The 22,678-nt window shown below is 40.1% G+C and overlaps 1 protein-coding gene across 6 annotated transcripts in view; it reads left to right on the top strand.

Annotated features, from left to right (window-relative positions):
* PALM2AKAP2 (PALM2 and AKAP2 fusion) overlaps positions 1-22,678 on the top strand; it is a 267,129-nt gene that overhangs the window by 99,812 nt on the left and 144,639 nt on the right. For 3 of the 6 annotated variants that reach the window (XM_079331629.1, XM_079331628.1, XM_079331631.1), the window contains 3 exons: positions 11,302-11,416; positions 12,011-12,032; positions 20,165-20,266. In XM_079331629.1, the coding sequence (XP_079187755.1) occupies positions 11,302-11,416; positions 12,011-12,032; positions 20,165-20,266 (239 nt within the window). The remainder of the gene's footprint in view (positions 1-11,301; positions 11,417-12,010; positions 12,033-20,164; positions 20,267-22,678) is intronic. The other 3 variants (XM_079331630.1, XM_079331632.1, XM_079331635.1) reach the window with 1 other exon arrangement.

Below are 22,678 nucleotides of genomic sequence, written 5' to 3'. Positions count from 1 at the left end.
GATTTTCCTCAGCAGGAGCACTGTGGATAACCTTGGAGCTACTCCTACCAGGGCAAAACCTCTTCCCAGTGAAGCCACGTTTGCTCCGGGGACGTTTGTTGCCCACCACAAGTTAACAAGCAAGCAAAACATAAAAGAGCTAAGGCAGGTCAGATGGATGAAGTAGGATCAGGTCACTGCAGTCATTGTGCTCAGGGTGGCAGCAGTTTGGTGCATCTCTCATTGCTCCCACTGTAAAGTCTGCCCATTCCCATGTGGCATATTCCTTGCCTCGCATCAGCCTTCACCCTGGAAAAATGAACTGTGAGTTCCTGTAAGTGAATGACAGCAAAGGACAAATTTGCAAAGCTCAGATCCAAGAAACTGTTTGTATCAAGAAACAAACAAAACAAATCATAGCTCCTACTGGGTGTTCCCCTTCCTGCCCTGCTGCTCTTTTTTCTGTCCCAATTGGCAAGCAGTGCAGGGAAATGGATGTCTGTATTTTTGAGGGTCATGTAATATGGAGCATTTTTAAAGGGACCTAATAAAGTTCAGTTTCTGCCATATATATTGACTGCCAGCTACACATACCATCTAGTTCCTTTGTCAAGGACTACTGAGGGCATTTACAGGTCCAGGCAGTTGTAACTAAAGCACTACACAAAAGGCAAGAAAAGTATGTCCAAAAACATTGAAGGGAGGCAGATGGCATCCCTGTCAGTTACAACTTTTTATGGTAGTTGATAGTTGGGCTTTAATAGTCACAGGACAGAAGAATAATCCCAATATTATGAAACTTTTATTTGGTTTTCATGTTTTCAGCCTGAATTTTTGGGGTTCACTTTCATTTTTAGTACAATTCTCAGACTAAATTCAGTCAGTCACATGGTGTACTTCAGGTCAGAATGCTGGATGCTGGGCAATGATTTTTGCACCAAGAAGTAAGCTTGTAAGCACCATTTTCCTTGAAACAGCTCTTTTAAGTCAGCACAACAGGAAGCAAATAACAGATAGGAAATAGATAATAGATAATATATAATAGATAATAGATAACAGTAAAATAGATAATCCCTTGGTTGCACCAGAAATCTATTATAAAGTCCATGAAGTTCTTAGCAGCAAATATGAGTCAAGTCAAACCAAAATTATGTAAATCTCACATGTACATGTACTCACATATACACATAATCAATAATACCAACTAAGACATCTACTAGGAGTAATCATGGACTAATGCACAATTGGGCTCTATAGGATTGGCAAAATGTACTGGATCAAGATGGGGGAATGAAGGCAAAAATATTTGCTGGAGCCTACAGCAAGGATAAGAGTAGATAGCTATGGCCCATGATTGCTGTTTTTGTCAAAACTGCTTTTCTAGTTGATAACTGCAACATCTTTTCATTGCCGTATGAAAGACTCACTTGCATATGCTTCCATGCAAAATGTTAAACATGGTGGGGGCAGAGAGGGATTCCAAATAACCCAAATGGGAATTCTGCTAGGAATTCTGCTGGTTCCCAGGAGTAGATAACATGCTGCCACTGACTTTGGATGGAGCCAGTGCTCTGTCTAAACAGAAAAAAAAGACTCAGCAGAAGTCTGAGTGAAAATAACCTCTGCAGGAATTTAAGAAAAAAAAAGGAGGGGAAGAGGGAGAAAGGGAAGGGGAGGCAGAAAGGCAAAGAGCCTGTACCAGGAAAAAATTTGTCTTTCACTCTAGGGCTGCTCTGTTAGACATAAATTTTGTACTGTCACCTGTGTCCCTGCCCTTCACTGCGGCAGCTCACAGGTGGCTGAGAAGCACAGCTCTCTGCAAGAGTTGCTGTGCACGATCCTCTATTGCAAACAAAATAGTTGAGGGCGGTCCAGACAGCAGACATCATACCCTCTCCAGCCCTGGCTAACAATGTTACCTTTAAAACCAGTCTTCCATATGTTTTGCTTTTCAATACAGCCTGCACTCTGAGCATGCAGAGTTTTATGGCATTTCTGCTCTAGGCCCTTCAGAATAATGGCCCCAAGCACTACATCTACATGTCTTTTGAACTCTTCCAGGGACAGTGCTTGGTCCACTTCTGTGGTCAGCCCATTCCAATGCTTGGCTGCCCTTTGAGTGAAGAATTGTTTTCTCTAATATCCAATCTAAATACACTCTAGCATAATATGACATTTCCTCTCACCTTGTCACTTGTTACCTGGGACAAGAGACTGATCTCCCCTGTAACATCCTTTCAGGTAATTATACAGAGCACTAAGATCTCCCCTGACCCTCCTTCTAGGACCCTTCCCCAGCTTTGTTGCCCTTCTCTGGACACACTCCAGCAACTGGATGCTTTTCCTGAAGTGTGCAGCTCAAAACTCAGCCCAGGACTGGAGGTGTGGCCTCACCAGTGCGAAGGACTGGGGGACAATCACTGCCCTGGGCCTGCTGGCCATGCTGCTCTTGATACAAGCCAGGATGCCATTAGCAATCTCTGCTATCTGGGCACACTATTGGCTCATCTTCAGCTGGCTGTTGACCAGCACCCCCAGTTCTTTTCCTGCAGGGCATCTTTGCCTTGCTTGTGTTTTGTCCTGAGCATCCCATGAGCCTTAGCAGTTCATTTCTCATTCAACCCTGTTAATCAGAGAAAAAAGGCATATTCCCAGTTTGTACATGGCAGGCTGACATCTCTTCAGAGAAAATACTTTTAGGCTTTTTTTTTTTTGTTTGTTTCATTTCCCTTTGCTTAAAAAGGTGGTGGAGATTTTCCAGGCCTCCTGCCTTTCCAGTAAATGCTTCTAGGTAACTCAGTGTGCATCTCTAGTATATCAGTATTTACAGGAATTTCAGAAAAACATCCTCCTTCCTTGGAAGCTTGCAGTGTGGGTACTGTATAAGGTCATGCATTCATTTTGGTCATACAACTGCACTAACCTTGGCTAACTGCAGCAGCCAGCACTGCTGCATGATGGAAGAATGAGCATTCAGCCATCATCCCCCAATTGCTCTCCCTCTATTTCTTGGATGTCTCCCAAGATATAAATAACGCAGTCCGCTGTGCAGATGAACTGCTGGCATCTGTTGCTAAATCTAAACCAATTTCATGTGCACAGCTACAACAAGGCAACAAGCTTGTTTCACAGGGATGACCACACCTGAGTTGCTTTTCAAGTCTTCTGGGTGCATGCTGCTGTGTACAGGGACTTTGTGCTGGGGAAAAACTTGCTTGCAACCCTCCTTCACTTGGTCCACACCCTACAACATTGGAGGATTTTATGACCGAAAGCCACAATGGTATGTATGTCCTGTGCACTCTTGTGCATCCTCAGACATTCTAGAACATCTGTCCTGGTGCTCAGCCTACCTGTTTTACTTAAAGTCATGGGAAAGCAAGCAGGTTTCTGCAGGATTCCATGTCTTTCCTGAGTCATTACCTTTCAATTGCCAAGTACAGCATGTATCCTCTCTCAAATGTCTGTTTTATCTTCCTTGCCCTTCCCCTGCTGTCCCAGTGAGTACCAAACAATGAACCACAGTGTACTTGCAGTGTAAGTCCTGTCTGTTTTGTGATGTGACTGCTTGTCTGTCCAACACAAAGGTCTGCATGTCTGCTTCTGTGTAGGCCAAGCATTTTATATCAGTTGTGTCTCTTAATCCATTTGCCTTAATATTTTGGACACTGGCTTTTGGAGCTCCAGAGACAGGAGGACTGTATCTGGCAGGGAAGAAGAAAATGAGAGTAATGGTGAAGACAAGAGAGAAAACTCAGCTTCAGCAGGAGACCCTAAATAACCATTTTTATCTTACCTGGCTGGCCCAAGAAACCAGAACATTTGTGCCATTTCTTTTAAACACAAGTGTTTCAGAGGCTAGATGATTCAGGAGCAGATGCTACGAGGACAGCTTAAGCTTTGATTGATCAGGGACTTGGTCAGATCTGCCAGGTTCTGTCTGGAGCCTGGTCAGGAGCACAAACAGGAGCTTTTTGATCCAATCATTGTTATAAGCACACAGAGAAAATAAGTAGAGAAAATAAGTCTACTCTTTCACCTCTTTGATCACTGGACACTGGACTGGATTCAGAACAGATCTTTTTTTAAACTTTTTTTCCCTTCTGTTCCCAAAGGAGGGTCAAGCCATGTACTCTGCTCTAAGGGCAAGCATCCAAGGCATAGTGATTCACTGATTTCCAGTCAGTGATTTGCCATCTCCTGACTCAGTGGGAAGTTTTTAAGGTTGCAATCTCACCCAAGCTGGAGACATCTCTCATTTGAAGAATACTGGAAGAACTGGGCCTAGAAAGGTTTACACTGGTAAAAGTCCAAAAACAAATGTGGGCTCTAAGTGCCAGGAGGGCAAAAATTTTTGTGTTATAGTGAAATGAGGAAATCATACTAGGTTAAGGTAACATCTTAAGAAGAGAAAAAGCAGCTCATGAAAAAGCGATTTCAGTTAGAGGAAGATTCAAACCAGAGTGCTGAAGGTCCCCAAATTTGGGAGATTTAATGCTGTATAAGGCAAAACTGATAGGCAAAAGTTAATAAGCAAACACTGATTTGGCAGGAAAAGGGACTCAATTGTATAACATTTTCAATTCCATATTGTAGTATCAAAGTAATGGTTGTTGTGTTTTCCACCTCATCATGCTTAGCTCAAGAAGTTCTGTGGCCAATGCTTGACTTTGTTGCCTTGGTTTATCTAACATGGCTTAGCCCCACTCTACACCAGGCAGATGCAGAATATCATTATACACCTCTCTCTGTGCATGTGTGTATACACATTTACTTCAGAGACCAATGTGAGTTGTCGAATTTTACTTCTTTTCTCAAGTTCCTCATCTGGTACTGGTATGCAACCTTTTCCAGGTGGGGGGAATTGGTTCTCTTCTCATGTGTTCAGTAAGACTGATATAGACTACCAGAGCAACGCATTCAACATCATGCCTGAATTTCATATCCAAGCACTGATTGGCAGTGAGAGATTCCCAGTTTTTCAAGTCATGGAGGTTTTTTTTCAAATATGTTAATTAAGTTTAGTGCCCTTGAATTTCAACTGCACTCTGTAAACAACAACCTGTTCAAAGTCATAAGATGTGCCCTGCCAGCTTTCCTCTTTGAAAGAGAGCTGTTCAAAAAAGGATGAGCAAAAAGACTAAACTAAGAGGCATTATTCAACTCTGAAATCCCATTTCAGCCTGCAACAGACCTGAAGTCAAGCAGGTTTTTTGCCATCAGAACTTGCTGTGTGTTGATACAGGGTGACATCTACAAATGGTCCCACTAGCTTCAGCAACTACTACTGCTGTTTGTTAAGGAAACTAAGCCAATGTGGAAATTAAAGCAAAAGTTATTCAGTGATTTCCCCCCACAGCAGACAAAGGGTACAGTTCACAGCTGTGGCATGTAGATTTCAGCTTCAATTTCATAAATATGTTGGCTTACAGACAGTTTGTTGGTGCTTGGCAGTTGATACAGGTAATAGGAAGTTTGTCAAGGGCTGAGGTGCTGCACTGGGATCCAGTTATGCTGGTTTAAAAGACTTACATACCTTTCAGGGGCACCCTTTGCCCTTGCAAGTTCATTTTCCAAGGTTGTTCTGAACCTGGGTGACCTAACAGGCACCCTGCTGGTCCTAAAAGAAATAGGAATGAGAGGCCTCTGGAGTGGAGCATTTTTGTCAGTGCGCTTTTACTTCCAGAAGAGTGAACCTTACATGTAAAGTTTCAGTTTCTGGTTTTGTTGTGTGGTCAAAAGCTACCTGAGGGCAAAATCCTTGAGACAGGCACAGAGTTTGTGCAGAAATTATTTCATCCCTTCCGGCAAGCACAGTTATCCCTAAATTTGGTGTTTAATTCCCTGTTCAGTAAATATCAGGGGTTTGTTGCAGTGTTCTGCATGTGACTCTGCCATTTTAATGTTAGCTATAACACCTCAGGATGTTCAGTTCTGAGAGACCTGGTACTATTTACTGTATTATTCATGGCTTTTATATCAATTTGATTTCTGGCATCAGTCAAGTAATAGCAAAATAATCAGTTAAAGTTGAACCATCCCCCACTCTATGTATGCATCCGTCACCTTTTCCCTTCAAGTGTTTACTGTGATTAGGTCTTTCCTGTTTTTCTCTTAAGTTCTGAATACTTGTATACTTTCCATGTTAGTTCTGATGAATGTCCTTTTTTCCACTCATATGCCAGTGTGCATGCTACAGATGTAATTTTTATTACATTTCTGTTTTCTCTGCAGAAATTGCAGGATTATACTCAGGTACAACCCAGAATGCACAGTTAGCACAGGCTAAAGAAACATGTCCATAAGTCTGCATCTGTTCTCCCTGTTTATAATGCTGTTATCCTCTTACCCTGAAAAATAAAACACTGCTAAGCCAAATGTAGATATCTCTACAAGTCTTGTCTGCTAGAATTAGCTGGATAGAAAAGGCTGTTTTCTTCAGTCATAGTTCTACTTAGTTAGGATTTGTGTATTCCTGTTTCAAACCAATGTGATTCTGCATGCCCCACAGGACCTGCCACAGGACCTGCCTCAGGGTCTCTCCTGGGTTCGAGGAAAGGCATGTTGTGCCAGACCATCCTCTGCTTTTAAACAAAGAGGAAAATCACAGGCCTGATTTGTGGGTTTCAACATCTTAATGTGGGAAATAGAAGAAACAGAAGAAATCCTTCCCCCGAGAAAGTGCATTCAACACCTTCAGACTGAAGCACAAAGCAGAGTCTTGTATCCAAGAACAGTGTTTGTTGGGTATTGAATGCAAAATGAAAATGCACATGTACACATACCACAGTTCCAAACCTTGCCTTCTGCCTCTCTGCCTCTTAGATCTCCCTGCCTAACTCCTCTTTTTGTCACTTAAATTACAATATTCTGTCCTACCTGACAGGTCCTGTGGTCTCCTTCTCTTCAGGAGAATTCATGTGCTGGTCTTCTCAGAGCTGCACTGGGTACTTTTCCACACACATGTAGTGGCCATTTAGGTCAAAATCCCACCAAACTCACAGACCAGGCTGCTTTTATCAGTCTGATACATCTTCTTTCCCTACAGAACTGCAAGGTTCTGGTCTGAATCTTGTAGGGCTTGATAGCTACAGAGTCTAAAAGAGAAGGCCTGTAAGTAGTATTAAAATATTTTTTCCCCCATCATTCAGGATCTTCAGGACCCAACTGGAAGAAGCCTTAATCATCCTGGCTTGATCATAGCTGACCCTGCTTTGAGCTGGAGGTTGGATTAGAGACCTCCCAAAGTCGTTTCCAGCCTTTATTGTCCTAGAAGCCTGGAGTCTTACTAAATAAGGAATCAAAGATCCCCAAATGACACCAGAATACTGTCCCAAAGACAGCATTCCTTTAGCTGTTTGTGGTTCCTTCCTCTTCATAGCAGGGCAGCACTGTTAACATGAGAAGAAAAGTCACTTAGCTTATACAAACAGCCTTTCCGAAACTCTTCTTACACTCTTGGATACTTCTGGCAACCATCCATTAGAGAAAGCTGTAGGACAGACAAGCAGCAAGGCAGGTTTGGCTTTCTGAGTGACAAAATTTCCCATTTATTTCTGTGGTATTTGCTGAAATAGGACTCTAATGAAACACTGAAACAAAACTCTTGCCCATGCCACAGCAACCTCAGACCCTCTGCCCCCAATTTTCTTCCTCTAGAAAGAGTTTAGCAAATCTCAGTCAGCAGGTAGATGCCTGGGCCAGTGAAGCAGAAATACTAACAATCTGTCTTATCTTCTGCTTCATCTGAATCTGCATTTTCTTTGTTAATTTTCTTCCCTACAACACTTCAGATATTGTAACTGTGTGTAACTGCTGTGGCCGTCTTTCAAAGGCCAGCCTGAAATCTGCTAAGAAGTTGGCTAAGGAGCAAGGGAATTATAGTGTTTCCTTGCCAAGTGTCAAATGACAATTAAGGTATACTGGGCTAGAAGGAAAATGACATTATTTGATATTTAACAGCTTTGCACAGACAGAATGTAAGGACTTTGTATATACATGTATGTGTACATGTGCACTCTGAATGGATTTATTACTAGTTAAGCCATTTTACAACATGTTGCTCAAAACAGATGTGATACTAATGCATTTATTATTCAGACCAAATTTATATGACTCTTGTGTGCTGTTATCAAAAAAATCAGGCACTTCACCTTACCATTGAGGAATTCTGATTGTATAAAATTCACTAAAAAGTAAACCATGCAAAGCAACCTTCAGTTTGCACAATTCAAATTTTTGCACTGCTGGACCATATGTAAAAATACTGCTCAAAAAAATGGTGAGGACTCTAAATCCAAATTTTCCAGTGGCGTCTGTGGTACCCAAGTGGTTTACTCAAGAATGTATACAACAGTTCAAATAGAAATGCTAAGCCTGAGTATTCTGTTACCTCAGGAGAGGTGCCTCAACCATTAGGCCTAAAGAGCACAAATTAGAATGATATAAATTAAGCAAAAATGTAAAGAGCAATCTCCTGTGGATACCTATGTCTGGTATATGGCCTCTGTGCTATGTAACAGGTACATTCTGATGAATGAGCTTTATTTTTCCTGCAATTTTTCTGCATTCTATATAAAGCCTGGATGACTCTCAGTCTACCTGTACTGATTTCAGTGAGGAAAAGGCAATTTGCCTTGATAAGAAGAGTTTCATGCATTCTTCAGTGTCAAGCAGAAGATCTCTGCTCCTAATAACTACGTCCATGTTTTTAAATCCCAATAGCTCTGTCTCCATCTTTTTCTTCTTTAGCAAGTTGTTGTCAGTATCATCTTTAAAAGAAAGTCAAGAAGGGATTCAGGAAAAACAAAACAAAACAAACCAATAACAGGAACGAAAATCAGAACAACTAGATGTCTTGTCAAAACAGAGTAATGTAATCTGTCATCTGCCCAACTCATTTTAATGACGAGGGTAGGCTGGCACAAAGGAAGCAGAAACTGAGGAAGTGAACCAAGAGGGGTAAAACCAAAAGAGCAAGCAGTCAGAAAGTAATAAAACACAAATTGATCAGTTGCTATCTGTACATGTGCAAGTGCACATGTGCATGTGCTAAAAGCAAACTCTCTCTGCAGGACCAATTAACAACAAACCTCCAATTTGAGCTGGCATACAAAAAGATGATGACTTAGGATGGCCCCAAATTACAAGTTTACTTGCTTATATCATTAATCCAATGGGTTACCTCAGATAGTCAGAGTTTTCATTGTCATAAACTACAAACTAATGTCCAATTCATTTGAAAGAAAAAGAGTTTCTTTCCTCTTCCTGTATTTTACTGTTGCTGACTTCTACACACTCCCATTTTTTGGTCTCTTTCCATGTAATATAGCAAGCAAAATGTACTAGTTTATGGAATATGCTGCTTAGTGAATCACTGGGGAAGAAGAGAAATATGCCAATAAACTGACTTACCCAGTTCCACAATGTATTTTCACTAGGCAGCAGAATATTTGAAATGTCTTTATCAGCAAGGTACAAACATATGCGACTCTACGAACCATTCCAATGGCTAGAGAAGGAAAAGAAGGCACCTAGCTGTGAACTTCTAAATTCTTTAATTTAGTAGGACTGAGGCAAATGCCTGACCTGAGGGACAAATAAATTTTTCATTTCACTAAGTATTTAAAAATATCAAGATTAAAAAAGTCAATATAACAGAGGATATTTTGAAAAATTTCTCCCTGAATTACAACATCAGGTGGAATATTCATCCTGTATCAAACTGTTCCATTGCACCAGAACAAAATACTTAGCTGCAAATTTTTTTGGTATTTTATATTATTTTGGAGCAAAAATTAAATGGATTGAAGCAATACTTTCCAATAATTTGTTTTAAAATTATTGCACTTCAGCCATTTCAACTTGGCAATTAAAGTTGTTACCTTTAATGGCAGTTCAACAAATCACCATGAATCTGAGACTATTAAGTATTCTTCACATACTTCAGTGGAACAAAATCTGTTGTTTTCCATCTGCAATAACTTGAACCTCTAACACTTTTTCTTCCCTCTAATGAAAAGCATTATCAGCAAATGCCACAAATTTTTCATAATCATAGAGCTAAAAAAATAGAGAATAATTTCTCAGGTGGGTGCCTAAAATTAGACCTCTGCATCTAAACTTGAACACAAGAATTTCATAAGAAACTCAACCTGTCTGGTCTGTCAAAGAAGCAATTCCTCCTTCTCTCCTCCCTACATTCACCTTCTCCATGCTCTCTGCCTTGTGATTGAACAAGTATTAGTAGAGTCCTGAGCTGATTGAGGCTGGAAGAGAGAAAAAATATGTCCTTTAGCCTGGATCAGTATCCTGATCCTTCACTTGAAAAGTGGTGACAGAAAGGCAGGAGCAAGTAGCCATGGCTAAGGAAAGTACTGGGTGATGCTGATACATCACATTCAAGGAAATGTGGTTCAACCAGCTATGAGCACCTACAGATCTTTTGGTAGACAAAGAAAGTTTTATGTAATTATCCCTGTCCAAATGTGTTCATCTTGTCTTATTTTATATATACTTTTTTTTCCTTTTTTTTCAAAAGGGAGGAGTATGGGATAAAAGAGGGAATATTCCTGCATCTGCATAAATCATGTCAATATAAGGAGGTTTGAATTAAAGTAATGGAGAATCTAAGCTCTATAAAAGTGCATCCAAAATCATTATCAACTCATCTTAAGGCATGAGGTCTCAGCTGCTAGGTCTTGACAGGAGAAATGAGAGTGCAGTGTTTACTGCCTAGCAGAGTAAATTTATTTTCTAAACTATATATTTTATTACCCAAAGTCTCTGGGGACCCCAGTGTCATGCAGTAACAGTAAAAAGCACAGGTAGTTGTCACAAAGGGAAGTAGGCAAAATATGGGTTCAAGAGAAACTCCCACCACAACTAGTTGACTACCAGTTTCCAATAACTATTTCCAGTTTCATTGTCTGACATATGGAAACACTAGAAGACACTTATTCCTCTAAATACTACTGCATATTCATAGTTATACTCTGCACTGTGGTTTCTAAAATTAAAGGAAAAGTCAGGGATTTTACGGGAATTGGAGTAAAGGGATACTGAAGTATATTTTTAGTTGATCTGCATATGATTTTGCAAAAGTGGATAAGATAATCATTATTTTTCCTGTTAATAGATCTGTCTGTTTTACAAATAATTTGCATTCCCTTCATGTGCTAGGAAATCAGTTGTGAATAATAAAGGACAAAGTTGTTTCTGATGACATTTGAAATGTCAGTTAATAGCTAGAAAACTCTCTCTCATTAAACTAATTTTTACATTTTATTTTTGTGTGTGTGCATGTCTGTATGTCTTCCACAGATTGGAACAAGAAATACAGAAATTAGAAAGTGAAGAATCACAAATATCTGCCAAAGAACAAATAATTTTGGAGAAACTAAAGGAGACTGAGAAATCCTTTGACAACTTCCAAAAGGTATTTAAAAAAAAAAACAAAAAAAACCCCACATTTGGGCACAGATTAAAACTAAAGTGTACTCTTAGCACCATTTGGTAGCAGCAGTTATAATTCATGCACTTAAGGAAAGACTGAGGGCAGTTGGAGAGCAAGTAGCTTAAACCAGTATGAGCAAGTCTAGAAAAGACATAGTGGTGTCAGGTCTATTCTTATTGGGTTCTTTGGGTTTTCTCTTCCATCCCAGCTTTTTTTTTCCCTGTCTGCTGGGAAACCACGTGAGCTTTCAGCTCCCCTTAAAGATGTCAGCAGGATCCTGAGAGTATTTCAAACTTCCCTGCTCTTGTAGCATCCAGAAATAATAGCATTTGCCTCAAATGCCACTTTAAAACATTACAACCTGCAACAAAAAGCAAAGCTCTTAATCTAGTTTCATGATGTCCCCCTCCCCCAGTCTATGATGGCACCTAAATCCAAGAAGCAACAATCACAGTTACCCATTTAAAAATTCCAAATAACCATAAAAGCGAGCCTAGCCTAAAAATCAAGATGCGAAGCAGATTAAATCTAAAATATTAAAGGTTTAACCAAACATCCTATTTTTTCCCTTCACAGAGTTTCTCCCACCAGGATGGTGGTAAGTTCCTTTTTACTATTGTAAATCCTTGGATTTAACAAGAGTTGTTTCTATAGCTTTGTTACAAAAGTTTAAACATTGAGTTTCTATCCTTCATTGTGTGTTTCTGATTTATTGCTAGAGCCATTACCTTCTTCTTTGGTATTTCTATAATGCAAGAACAAGCGTCACTATTGTGGTAAAACAGTATTGCTTTGGCAGAGTTCCACCTCTTCTTATGCTCACACAAAGGGAAAGAACAGCATGAATAACTTAAAGCAGACATCATACAATTTCTGTGTTATCAACCCTTTTCACCACGTGACAACTCTGCACTGCAGGCTCCTTCACATCTCTCTGTGGTCAATCTTCTCTGTTGTATGTTCCCATGCTCTGTCCATAAACAGCTAGATTCTGTGAGGACTATTCCTAATATAGAAGAACAACTATTAAAAACAGATTATTTTACTGATGAACAATATTCTCCACGTGATGATTCTTGCAGAAGGAAAACCTCACTTGATTGGATGAGGGTGTAGTAATCCCTAGCTTATTAACTCAGTGTCACACAAAGTGTGATCTGTACAAAGTGTGAGCTATAAATTTAGGTGTCTGAGTGAGCAAGTAATATGCATGGTTCCCAGGAAGCTAGAGAGACCCTTTTAGTGCCACCCCAGGAGCCTTAGGACCGTGGAAGGATGTCATGCTAAGGCATCTGCAGATAAATATGTGCACCAGACACTCATTTTCAGTACCACCTTTGAACTGACAAAATAATGAGGTTGAGACTCCTCCAGTTGCTGTCAACTGTATTGTGAATGTAGATGAGGAACATGTAGGATGATCCCAGCATTAAAACACTGGGATACAGTGGAAGTTACTATTTTGTATTTGAGTTTACTTGGAGCTGTCTTTTCTGAGTGATTAATATTACTTATTAAGGAGGGCTTTTTTTAAGTCAAAGACCTAATTCAGAAATTTTCGCTCCCCTTAGCAATATAATCCAAATTTTTTTGTTAAATACTATTGTAAAAAATAAAAAAATTCCCAGAGAGTATGTTTTAGGATAAGAACATAGTCTTCCCTCCCTCTGAAGGATTTGAATTTGGCCGCCACAAAGTGGTAATTGCAAATATTTTGTACCTATGCAGAGTTACACCATGGTCATTAGTAAGTTTCTGAAAAAGGAACAGTGCCTGCAGGGATTAGCAATCAAAGTGCTCAGGAGCTTCTATGATTCCTGCAAGGTGCAGTCTGTTCTTCATGTGCCTTGTAATAGCAAAGAAACCAAAGGAAGCCCCAGCTAACAATTATGAAGTGGTAGTTTCTCTGAAGGTATGTAGCCATGTAGTATTTCACTAGGTTCAAAAGGAGCCCTCATGCTCAATAGATTTTGTCTGCTTTCAGTGAATCCTTCCTGACAGACTGAGCCAGAATTAAGGATAGCTTGTAATTTCTGAAAGGCAACAAAGAACAGAAAAAATATGTCAGAGGGAAGAGAGCAACTCATGCAAGCAAACAGAGCGGGGATTACATCCAAGTGAACTGGTCCCTCTTCTCCTCTCTACCATTAGCTTTATATATCTCATCTCTTTCTCTTGGCAGCCGGTCCTTGTGGGCTGAGGTGGGATAGGTCATCCCCTAGGTAGTCCTGTCTTCTGGTCTTCCGCAGGTGACTGAGGCTGCAGGCTGTCCTTTTAGCCCACCCATGGTGGGCACAATGCCGCAGTGCATCTTCTCAAGGTACAAGCTGAGCCAGTCCTCTTTCTCTCTCTGGCAGTGGTCTGAGAGGGAAGCTCACAGAGCAGGAAGAAAACATACACACAGCTGTGAGCACTTTGGTGCTGTAGATTTTTCTGCTCCTTCAAAACCACACAGAACTTGCTTTGTTGCTGCAGATCATCCATCCGATGATAACACATGCTGCAGAGAAAAAAAGCAGAAGCCCTGATTAACTCAGGAAGGCTGTGTAAAACAGACACAAATCAACAATGACCTGTTTGGACAATTTCTTCAGTTGCTGCCACATCATGAAAGACTCACAAATCCATATATCTCATGTTTTTTTATTCCATGTCCCTTTATTATAAATGCAGTGACAGTACAAAAATTTATTTATCTCACCATTGTGTTCCTGTGTATAATTTTGTCCTATCTGTATGGTGGTGGCAGAGATTTTGAGTGTGCAGGAAGCACAACTAGGATGTTCAGAGCCCAGAGAGGTCCAATCAAAGGCTATAAGGGAAGGGGAAAAGTAGTGGTGAGCACCAGTGAGTGATCAAGCGATGGTGTGTGTCATTCACAGTTTTCATACAAAAAAAAACTGTGTTTGGCAGTGAGAATTTCTGAGCTTGAAATCATCCAGGCATAATTAACACAAATTCCACATTTTCCAGGGTACAAACACACTGCCTACATAAATCACTGTGTAAGAGAAAGTAGAGCAGAAATGCTGAGGCTGGGAGCCGTGACCTTGTCACCTTCAGTTGCGACTGCAGCTGACAAGTTCTCCATTAAACAAGGTCTGAGATGATGCTAGGCATTACATCATTTGTTGGTGCTCAGGTCTGCAGTCAAAGCCAGGCATGCTGCAGTGCTATGCTGCATGCACATCATGAACAAATGGAAAGGAGAGAGCTCTTGCTCCACATGTGTATGTTCATGTCTCAGTGCATATATAAAATAAACTGCACATGAAGATCTGATCTAACTCCCCTGTCTGCTGAATTTGCCTCAGAGTTAAATGCATCCTCTGAAATATTTGGCTGTTTGTATGCAAACTATATGCTTCTACTTCAGCCAACATACAGAAGCCACAACTACAGCAACTGAACAAACCTCTGTGTGAATTTTGTATGTATTAGTATACATTTGGCCAAGAAGTGGTCTAGGAAACCTTATTTGAATTATTTAGTACACAGAACATTGTTTAGAGACTCTTCTGGTTTTCTCTCCTCTGATCTTGACCAGCTGTGCAGCTCAAGAGCAAAACAGACCAACATGCCCTCAGAGGAGTTAAGAAAAGCTCTTCGAAAAATTCTTTCCACATGTCCTGTAAAAATTCATCAGAGATTAGCTTTCAGCTGTAGGCTTTTGATAACTTTTAAATTCAGTTTCCATCTAGAGCTGCCACAATTACAGCACCCCTGGCTACCTGAGTAGAAACGTTTATCACCACCCTTGGAGTGTGACATGTGAACCAATTTCCTGCACTCAATCAGTCTGGTCCAGGAGAACAGTGTGGGAAACTGTATCAAAAGCTTTGCTGAAGTCTAAGTAAACATCATCCACTGCTCTCCCTGTGTCAATAGAAGATGTTAGTATGTTGTGGATAGTGATTAGTTCAGTCTGCCATGGTTTGTCCTTGGTAAGTTCATTATGGCTTTTCCCAATCATCTGTTTCATTTGGTTTGTACTGGTTTCTAGGAGGACTCATACTGTCACTTGCCATGGGGACAAAGTAAGACCACTGTGCTTCCAGCTTCCTGGGTCCTCTCTTGGTGCATTCCTGTGGTATGACATTTTTGCCTTTTCTAGTCATCAGGGACATCCCCTTACCTCTGTGCCTTTCTAATATTATAGACAGTCTCCTTACAAACACATGTGGCGTTTTCTTAACTCTCTAGGATGCGGGTTTAAGTATTTATGGACAGAAGAAGGTATTGAGAAATCTGCCTTGTCACTATTGTCAGTGATTAGCTTCCCTGCACTCCTTAAGCAGTGGTCTTGTGATTTTCCTTCCTCTTACTGATCACAAATACTGAAGAACCCTTTCTTCTTGGTAATTTTTGCCAACTTTAGTCCTAGCTGATCTTTAGCTTTGCTGATTGCAACTCTGCATTCCTCTTAGTGACCAGTGGCTAACTGTCTGCCTTTCCATAACCAGTATGTCACTTTTAAGCCAGGGAAGTCTTTTGTTTAGATTTCTTACTTTCCCTTTGTAAAGAATAGACCATTCTTGTGCTTTCAGAAGGCACTTTCAAATAACTCCCAGCACTCGTAAGCTCCTTTGACTTTCATGGATACTTCCAATGAAATATCTCACAGCTAGACTCTTGGCATATTAATGATTTCTCCTCTAATATGTAAGGTCTTCATTCTACTATTGATCTTCAGTGTTCTAAGCAGGACCTTGAACTCCACAATGTTTGCTTACTATATCCAAGGTGTCATTGGCAGTTAGGCTACCAGTGTAAGTCAAATAAATCTTCTTGGTTTGCAAGCAGTAAATCTAGCAATGTGCTACTCCTAGTCAGCATGTCCAACATCTGTAGGAAGGAGTTCTTTAAACATTCCAGAAACCTGATGGATGGCATGTGCACAGTTGTTTTTGGTTTGTTTCCAACCAATGTGTGGGTAATTGAAGCCACCCTTGAAGATTGGGCTCAGCTGGCACAAGATTTCAATGAGCAGCCACAGTAAGGTTTTGTTGGCTTCATCATCCTGACAGGGAGGTCAGTGCATAACATCCTCCTTAGTGATGATCCCTCCAATCATGGTCTTAAGGCATTAGTTAGATAAAACTGGCATGGTCTCCACAGCTGTCCCCTACATGCAAATATGTCTATCACATAAAGTACAACTCCTCTTCTTCCTTTCTTATCTTTCTGAAAATATTTGTAGCCATCCATTGTGGTCTCCTCATCTTGTGAGTTTTCCCACCATGTTTCTGTGATTCTTCTGGCATCCTTCACACTGGGCACAAGGCTCTAGCTCCTCCTGCTTGTTGGCCATATCACATGCATTGGTATACATGCACTTGAGATGGCTGACCTTAGACTTCATGCCTTCAGAAAGGGTTGGGAAGCATTTCTTAATGCTCTGTAGAGGCACTCATCCACCATGTTGCTTGTGGATGTACAAGTGTCTGTTGTGGACCCTAACCTCCAAGTTCATTTGAAGCATGATTCAGTAGGTCAGACCCAGACAATTCGGCTTCCAGCAAAAGCCTCCACTGATGTTCTTACAAACATGGTGGGAGGGCCAAAATCACTGTTCTTTCTGATGCAGTCCCATACAGCCCCAGAGAGCTTTGTAGGCAGAACAGCCCTGCCCTAGGAATCAGTATTTGCAGAAGAATCGCCACTTATTTTAGTGGTATAAGACTTTTTAAAGAGAATCCATCCCTTGGAAAATTAATCCATCTGACATTTGGCCACAAGCCTCTGTGTGGGAGCCATTCAGAGCAGTTCCAATGGTTTAGTTTTGTGCAAGCACCCTTGAAGGACTACCTTGCCCATACATTTTATCAAGTACTTGTCTGTCTATTAACCTGAAAGAGTGCCATACTCCTAAAATTCAGTTTGCTGCAAGTAGTACAAAAAGACAAATAACTTTTTTTACGGCATCCTTAGATATCAAAGATTGAAATTAAGATATTGAATGCAGTTTATTCAAATGTTGCTTATGTTCTATTTTCTCATGTGAGCAAGATGCTAGTTTGTTTCTCATCCTTTCCTTGTAAATTTATCCTCTTACATCCTTTTAAATGTGCTAAATGAGAGAGCCCTTGCTGCCAGTGAGATTAAGGGAAATGAGCATATTTGCTTTGTTTGGAGGCTGGATGGGGGGACAGCAACACAAGATAGAAACTGGCAGAATCAGCCAACCCCAGCTTGTTGTCAAATACCCTATTTCTGACATGTGGCAGCACCACCAGCTTCAGAAGGGACTACACGAGAATTGCACTGCCCTCCCAGCATTTCTTTCTCATGACAGTGACAGATTGGAGCCCTGAAGCTAATTTCTAAAATATTTTGTTATAAATAACATAGAGAGAAATTTCTTAACTATTTCAATACTAACAGCATCTAATGCTTAGTACTGTCCCCTAAAACAGGAGGCAAGGAAAAAAACCCAAACAACAGCTTACTAAGGTCCACAGACATCTACTACATCAAAGGGAGAGTTTCACCATCAAGCTGTACAGCTGATTTTCCCTACTACTAGATGTCAGCAATGCTCAGTTCCCCTATTGGCACTGGGGGAAAAAATAAATATTTGCACAGAATTTTGCCTCCTCATATGAGAAATGTACCCTTGCCATGCCTGTTGATTCTCATGAACTGCAAAAGAAATAAGGATGATTTGTTAAGCAGTTCAGTTCTGCACTGATTGTGACATGTAACACGTGTGGCACATCTGTCACTCAGTCACTGGATGAGTGTGTACTGAAACTACTGTTCCAAAAGGACACTCTGTGGGATGAATAATTACTAAGTTTGTGCTATTTCCAGAACAAAGTGTCTTCTTTCCCTGGACCAGAAACACAGTGCCCACTTCTTTGTGCTGAAAAATCGCTTCGGTTTTCAGTAATGGTCTACTCATTTGCTGGTGATATTTCCCACTGCAACAGCACCAAGCATTGTACCAATTTCTCATTAGAGGCAAGTAACCCTTCAGAAGAAAGCAGCTGTTTCTGGCCATTACTCAGTCAGCTGTGTGTCTTAAACAATTATTTTTCCTAGGCTCAACTGCTAAGAATACAAAACTTCGAGGCTACTGTGTGCATTGAAATTGTAAAAGTAAATTTGCCGAGTCTGCCATTTGTCCCCTGAAATACGAAATAAAATAACATTTCCAATTCATATGCTGCTAACTGAATTCATTTATATATTAAATTTGTGGGGGTTTTAAATGAATTTGCACTGTGCCTCTGTGCCTTACTGTTCTGATGCTAGAAGGAAGGAAAGAGGACTCCTTACCTGAGTTACCTATAATGGTCTGCAGAGGGATAGAATTTCATCCTGGGGTCTTACATTTCTTTAACCTGTAGCACTGATGGCCACCACTGATTTCTATGGGAGTAAAACCATTTTACTGATTATCAGGCCCAATTCTCCTGCAAAAAAGCTTTGGGATTAGACGTGGCACATCATGTCCTTCCTGTGGACTCTACAAGGTGTAGGCATTTTTTTTGGGATGGGTATTAGACCATAAGGAATGTCATGAAAGTATTTCCCTCAATCAGATGCAGTGGAGCAGGTTGCAACAGAACATTTCATTTTCTCTCACATTTTACCAGTTTCCTTTTGTGGTCTGGACTGGTCAATGTCTCTCATCTGTTTACAGCAAGAAGAAGCTTCAAGGAAAGGAGGTTTTGCCTCCTACCAGATCTGATACATAGACTAGGCAGTACCAAAGGTTTGACAAATTATACAATGAACTGGCAAAATATCCTTTGAGGAAAAAGAATAGTCTGTTTCACACCAAATAGAATTTTATATTTGAACATAAATTTAACCATTTCTATGCAGAGCTGAAAATATTTCCAATTGATAGGAAAGAATATGTATTTTTAAAATTTTTTCCATTTTGGTTTTGGCCTGGTTCCGGAACCTTAAGTCAATTACTTGTACATCTCTCCTCTGAGCTCTGCTCTTAGCTCAGCCACTGAATTCAAGCACAACAATAAATGCTAGTTATATTTAACCCAGCCACAAAATATCTCCAAGGAAATACTTTTAGATTTATTAATATCCCTTCTAAAGTACACATTAAGTTTATGATAAGCAGCCATGATCTCAAATGTAAAACAAGTCAATCATTTAAGATAGCTTTCTACTAATTAGGATATATTAATGAATGATGACATTGCAGCACTGGCAGCAGCATAATACTTACTGAAGAGCAAAACTGGTACCCTATCAATATCTATATGAGATTTCATTATTAGCTAGATTTCAGCTTTAAGAACAAAAAGCCAAATTCTGATTCAGTAATATTGGAAACAACTGGCACAAAAGAGCTAGTTTCTTATCCTATTCAGTCAACATTAGCATTTTTAGGATTTTATATCTCTATTTGAAATGTCATGTATTCTGGGCATCACATTGGGTTTGTTCCTTACCTTTCCCACCCCACTCCCATTTTAAAGCTCACAGACTTGATAAATCCAGAACTTCCTGACAAATAATTTTATGTGTTCATCTGACATAAGGTTTGAGTCATCTGGACCCATTCCCTCCTGCCTCAGCTAGTCTATTGAACACCAATCACAGGACAGTGACTTTGCACTTTGTTTGCTTTGATCCAATTATCTAGTACAAAGCTCCAGTTACTATTGTCAGGGCTGACAACACTGTGCTGTCTAAGCAATGAAGCCACGGGGACTCGTAGCACGAATCTAACTGTTTCCTGTTCTCTGACACCAGATGCAGTAAATTACATTTACTCCCAGATCCCTGAACTCCCAACCCTCTATTCACGAACAGCAGAGCCAGTTCCTGGGTGGGACGGATCAAGCAGAGTAGCTGGTAAGTCTCAAGGAACAAAGTATTATAATACCAGTCCAGTAACCATGAGCTCTTTTTGTTATATTACTGTAATGATTCTGGTGTTCCAATACCATTTAAATGCCAGGAAATACTGCTTGATTTTGTAAATAAGTCAAGGCTTTTTGAACTGCAGTGAGTACTCTCAAAACAAGGTAGCTGAATTACATACGAGTACCATAGGAAATGTCCTTCTTTTTTTTTTTTTTTTTTTTTTTTAATATGAAAACTTTCAGTTCTTTCCATCTCTGCTGGTAAAAATACATAGTATTAGGCCAAGGTTTTGTATCCTCCTTTGTACCCATGCAACTCCAGATAGGCACTCACAAGACCACACACCTTCTTCAAATATTTATGCTATTTATACTTCTTTGTATGTCGTTCTTTCTTCTTGGAAAAAGGTGGGCTTGTTTTGTGCTTGGAGTCATACAGACAATTTTCTAACACTTATTTTTCAAATTGGGTATGTGTCTTAAATGTAACAACAAGACTGTTAGAAGCTGTACATTTTTATTGTTTTCAAAACCCTTATTTCTAAACAATGTACTCCCTCTCTCAAGACCAAATTGCTGGTGGCTACCTAAGAGATGTCCCAAGGAAAGGGATAAAATCTGGCTTACTTAAGAAATGGATTAACCAGCATAGCAAAACAATGTCTGCAGCTAAAGCATGGTACACAGCTATAAAATGTGTAATTTTTTCCACAAGTTCTGTTGCAAGCCATTGCAAAATCTTTCCTTCCACCCGTGCTTACCCTGATATGTCCTTAAAGAAAGCTTTTCTGTGTGTTTTGTGCAATTTTGTTGACAACAAGAAAGTAATAATTTCTTTCATTTTTTGGATGACTCAGAAGCCTTGTTAATGTATCCTTGATAATGTTTATGTCCTTGATAAATGTTTTGTGTGTGTGCAATAAGTGTTCTTAAAGGTGGGGTTTAGCCATCCATCTTAAAACAGGCTATAAGTGTAAGTAGTGGAATTTTTTTAAAGAAGAAGCTCTGAATCTACAAAAGAGGCAGAATCTAGATCATTCTGTTGGCACATTGGGATCTTGTCCTGAAGCACTGCATCATGTTTCGCTGTAATTAAAGGCTGTGCAGAAAACACATTCTTGTGAATACTAGCTGTCATCTTCAAGTACTGCTTTCAGTTTCAACTCTATTGTAAGGTAATTTTGTATTCCATTAGTAGATCACATTTTGTAGTAAATATGCTTTGTTTAAATAAAGACATTTTAGCATCAGTGTTAGTTCATTTTACAACTACTTTGACAAGCTGGGCTGCTAGGTTTTCTCACAGAGAACAAACATAATGCACAGAGGCTGATAAGCAAGGTTGTGTTATTCACTTCCCTCATGGCAGTGTCTTTTACTAGTGAAAAACTTTCTAAGAAATTCACATATGTTTGTGCATTTACTTAGCCAAGTGGCTTTAATGTGGTACCTGGGTTGGTCATAAACCACATGTTGTGCCAATACCTAAAAACACTGCAGTGAAATCACAATAGAAGACATGAAAGTAAAATTTTGACAGTCAAAAGCCTAAGCAAATTATCCAGAGTTGAAATACAAAAGGATCACATCTATTTAATTTTCTAGGACAGCATCCTCCAAGAGGTGCAACAATTTGTTACCTGAAGCTTAGCTAATTGGCAAGACATTGTTATATAACAGCACTCCACACCATAGATAAAAAGATGTATCTTGCAACTTTTCTTAGATATAGAACCATAGAATTTTAGGGTTGGGTTGGGAAGGCCATGGGCACAGATGCCATTCACTAGATCAGGTTGCTTAGGGCACCATTCAGCCTGAGCCTGAAAACTTGCAAGGGGCATCCACAGCGTCTCTGGGCAACCTGTTCCATGCCTCACTACTCTCTGAGTATTTAAATCTGCCCTCTTTCAGTTTAAAACCATTGTCTTTTGTTCTGTCTCTATCTGCCCTTATAAAGTTCCTCTGTCTCATTTTTATAAGCCTCTTAATGGTACTGGAAGGCTGCAATAAGGTCTCCACAAAGTCTTCTGTTCTCCATGCTGGATAATCCCAGCCATCTCCATTTGTCTTCATCAGAAAGGTGCTTCATCCCTCTGATCATCCTCATGGCTCTCATCTGAATCTGCTCCAAAAATGTTCATATCTTTCTTGTGCTGAAGATGCAAGACCTGGATGCAGTACTCCAGGTCGACAGAGTAAGGGCAGAGTAGAGAGGGATAATCACCTCTCTCAAATTGCTGGCCACATTTCTTTTGATACAGCCCAGGATAAAATTGGGCTGCAAGTACACACCCTTGCCTCAGATCTAACTTTCCATCATGAGAACCCCAAAGTCCTTCTTAGGACTGGTCTCAATGACTTCTTCTCCCAACCTGTCGTCCCATTTGGAATTGCTCCA

Source organism: Erithacus rubecula (assembly GCF_903797595.1).
Source record: "Erithacus rubecula genome assembly, contig: SUPER_Z_unloc_6, whole genome shotgun sequence".
Taxonomy (NCBI): Eukaryota; Metazoa; Chordata; class Aves; order Passeriformes; family Muscicapidae; genus Erithacus; species Erithacus rubecula.
Note: the sequence above shows the minus strand (reverse complement) of the source record. Positions and strands in the feature narration are given on the sequence as shown.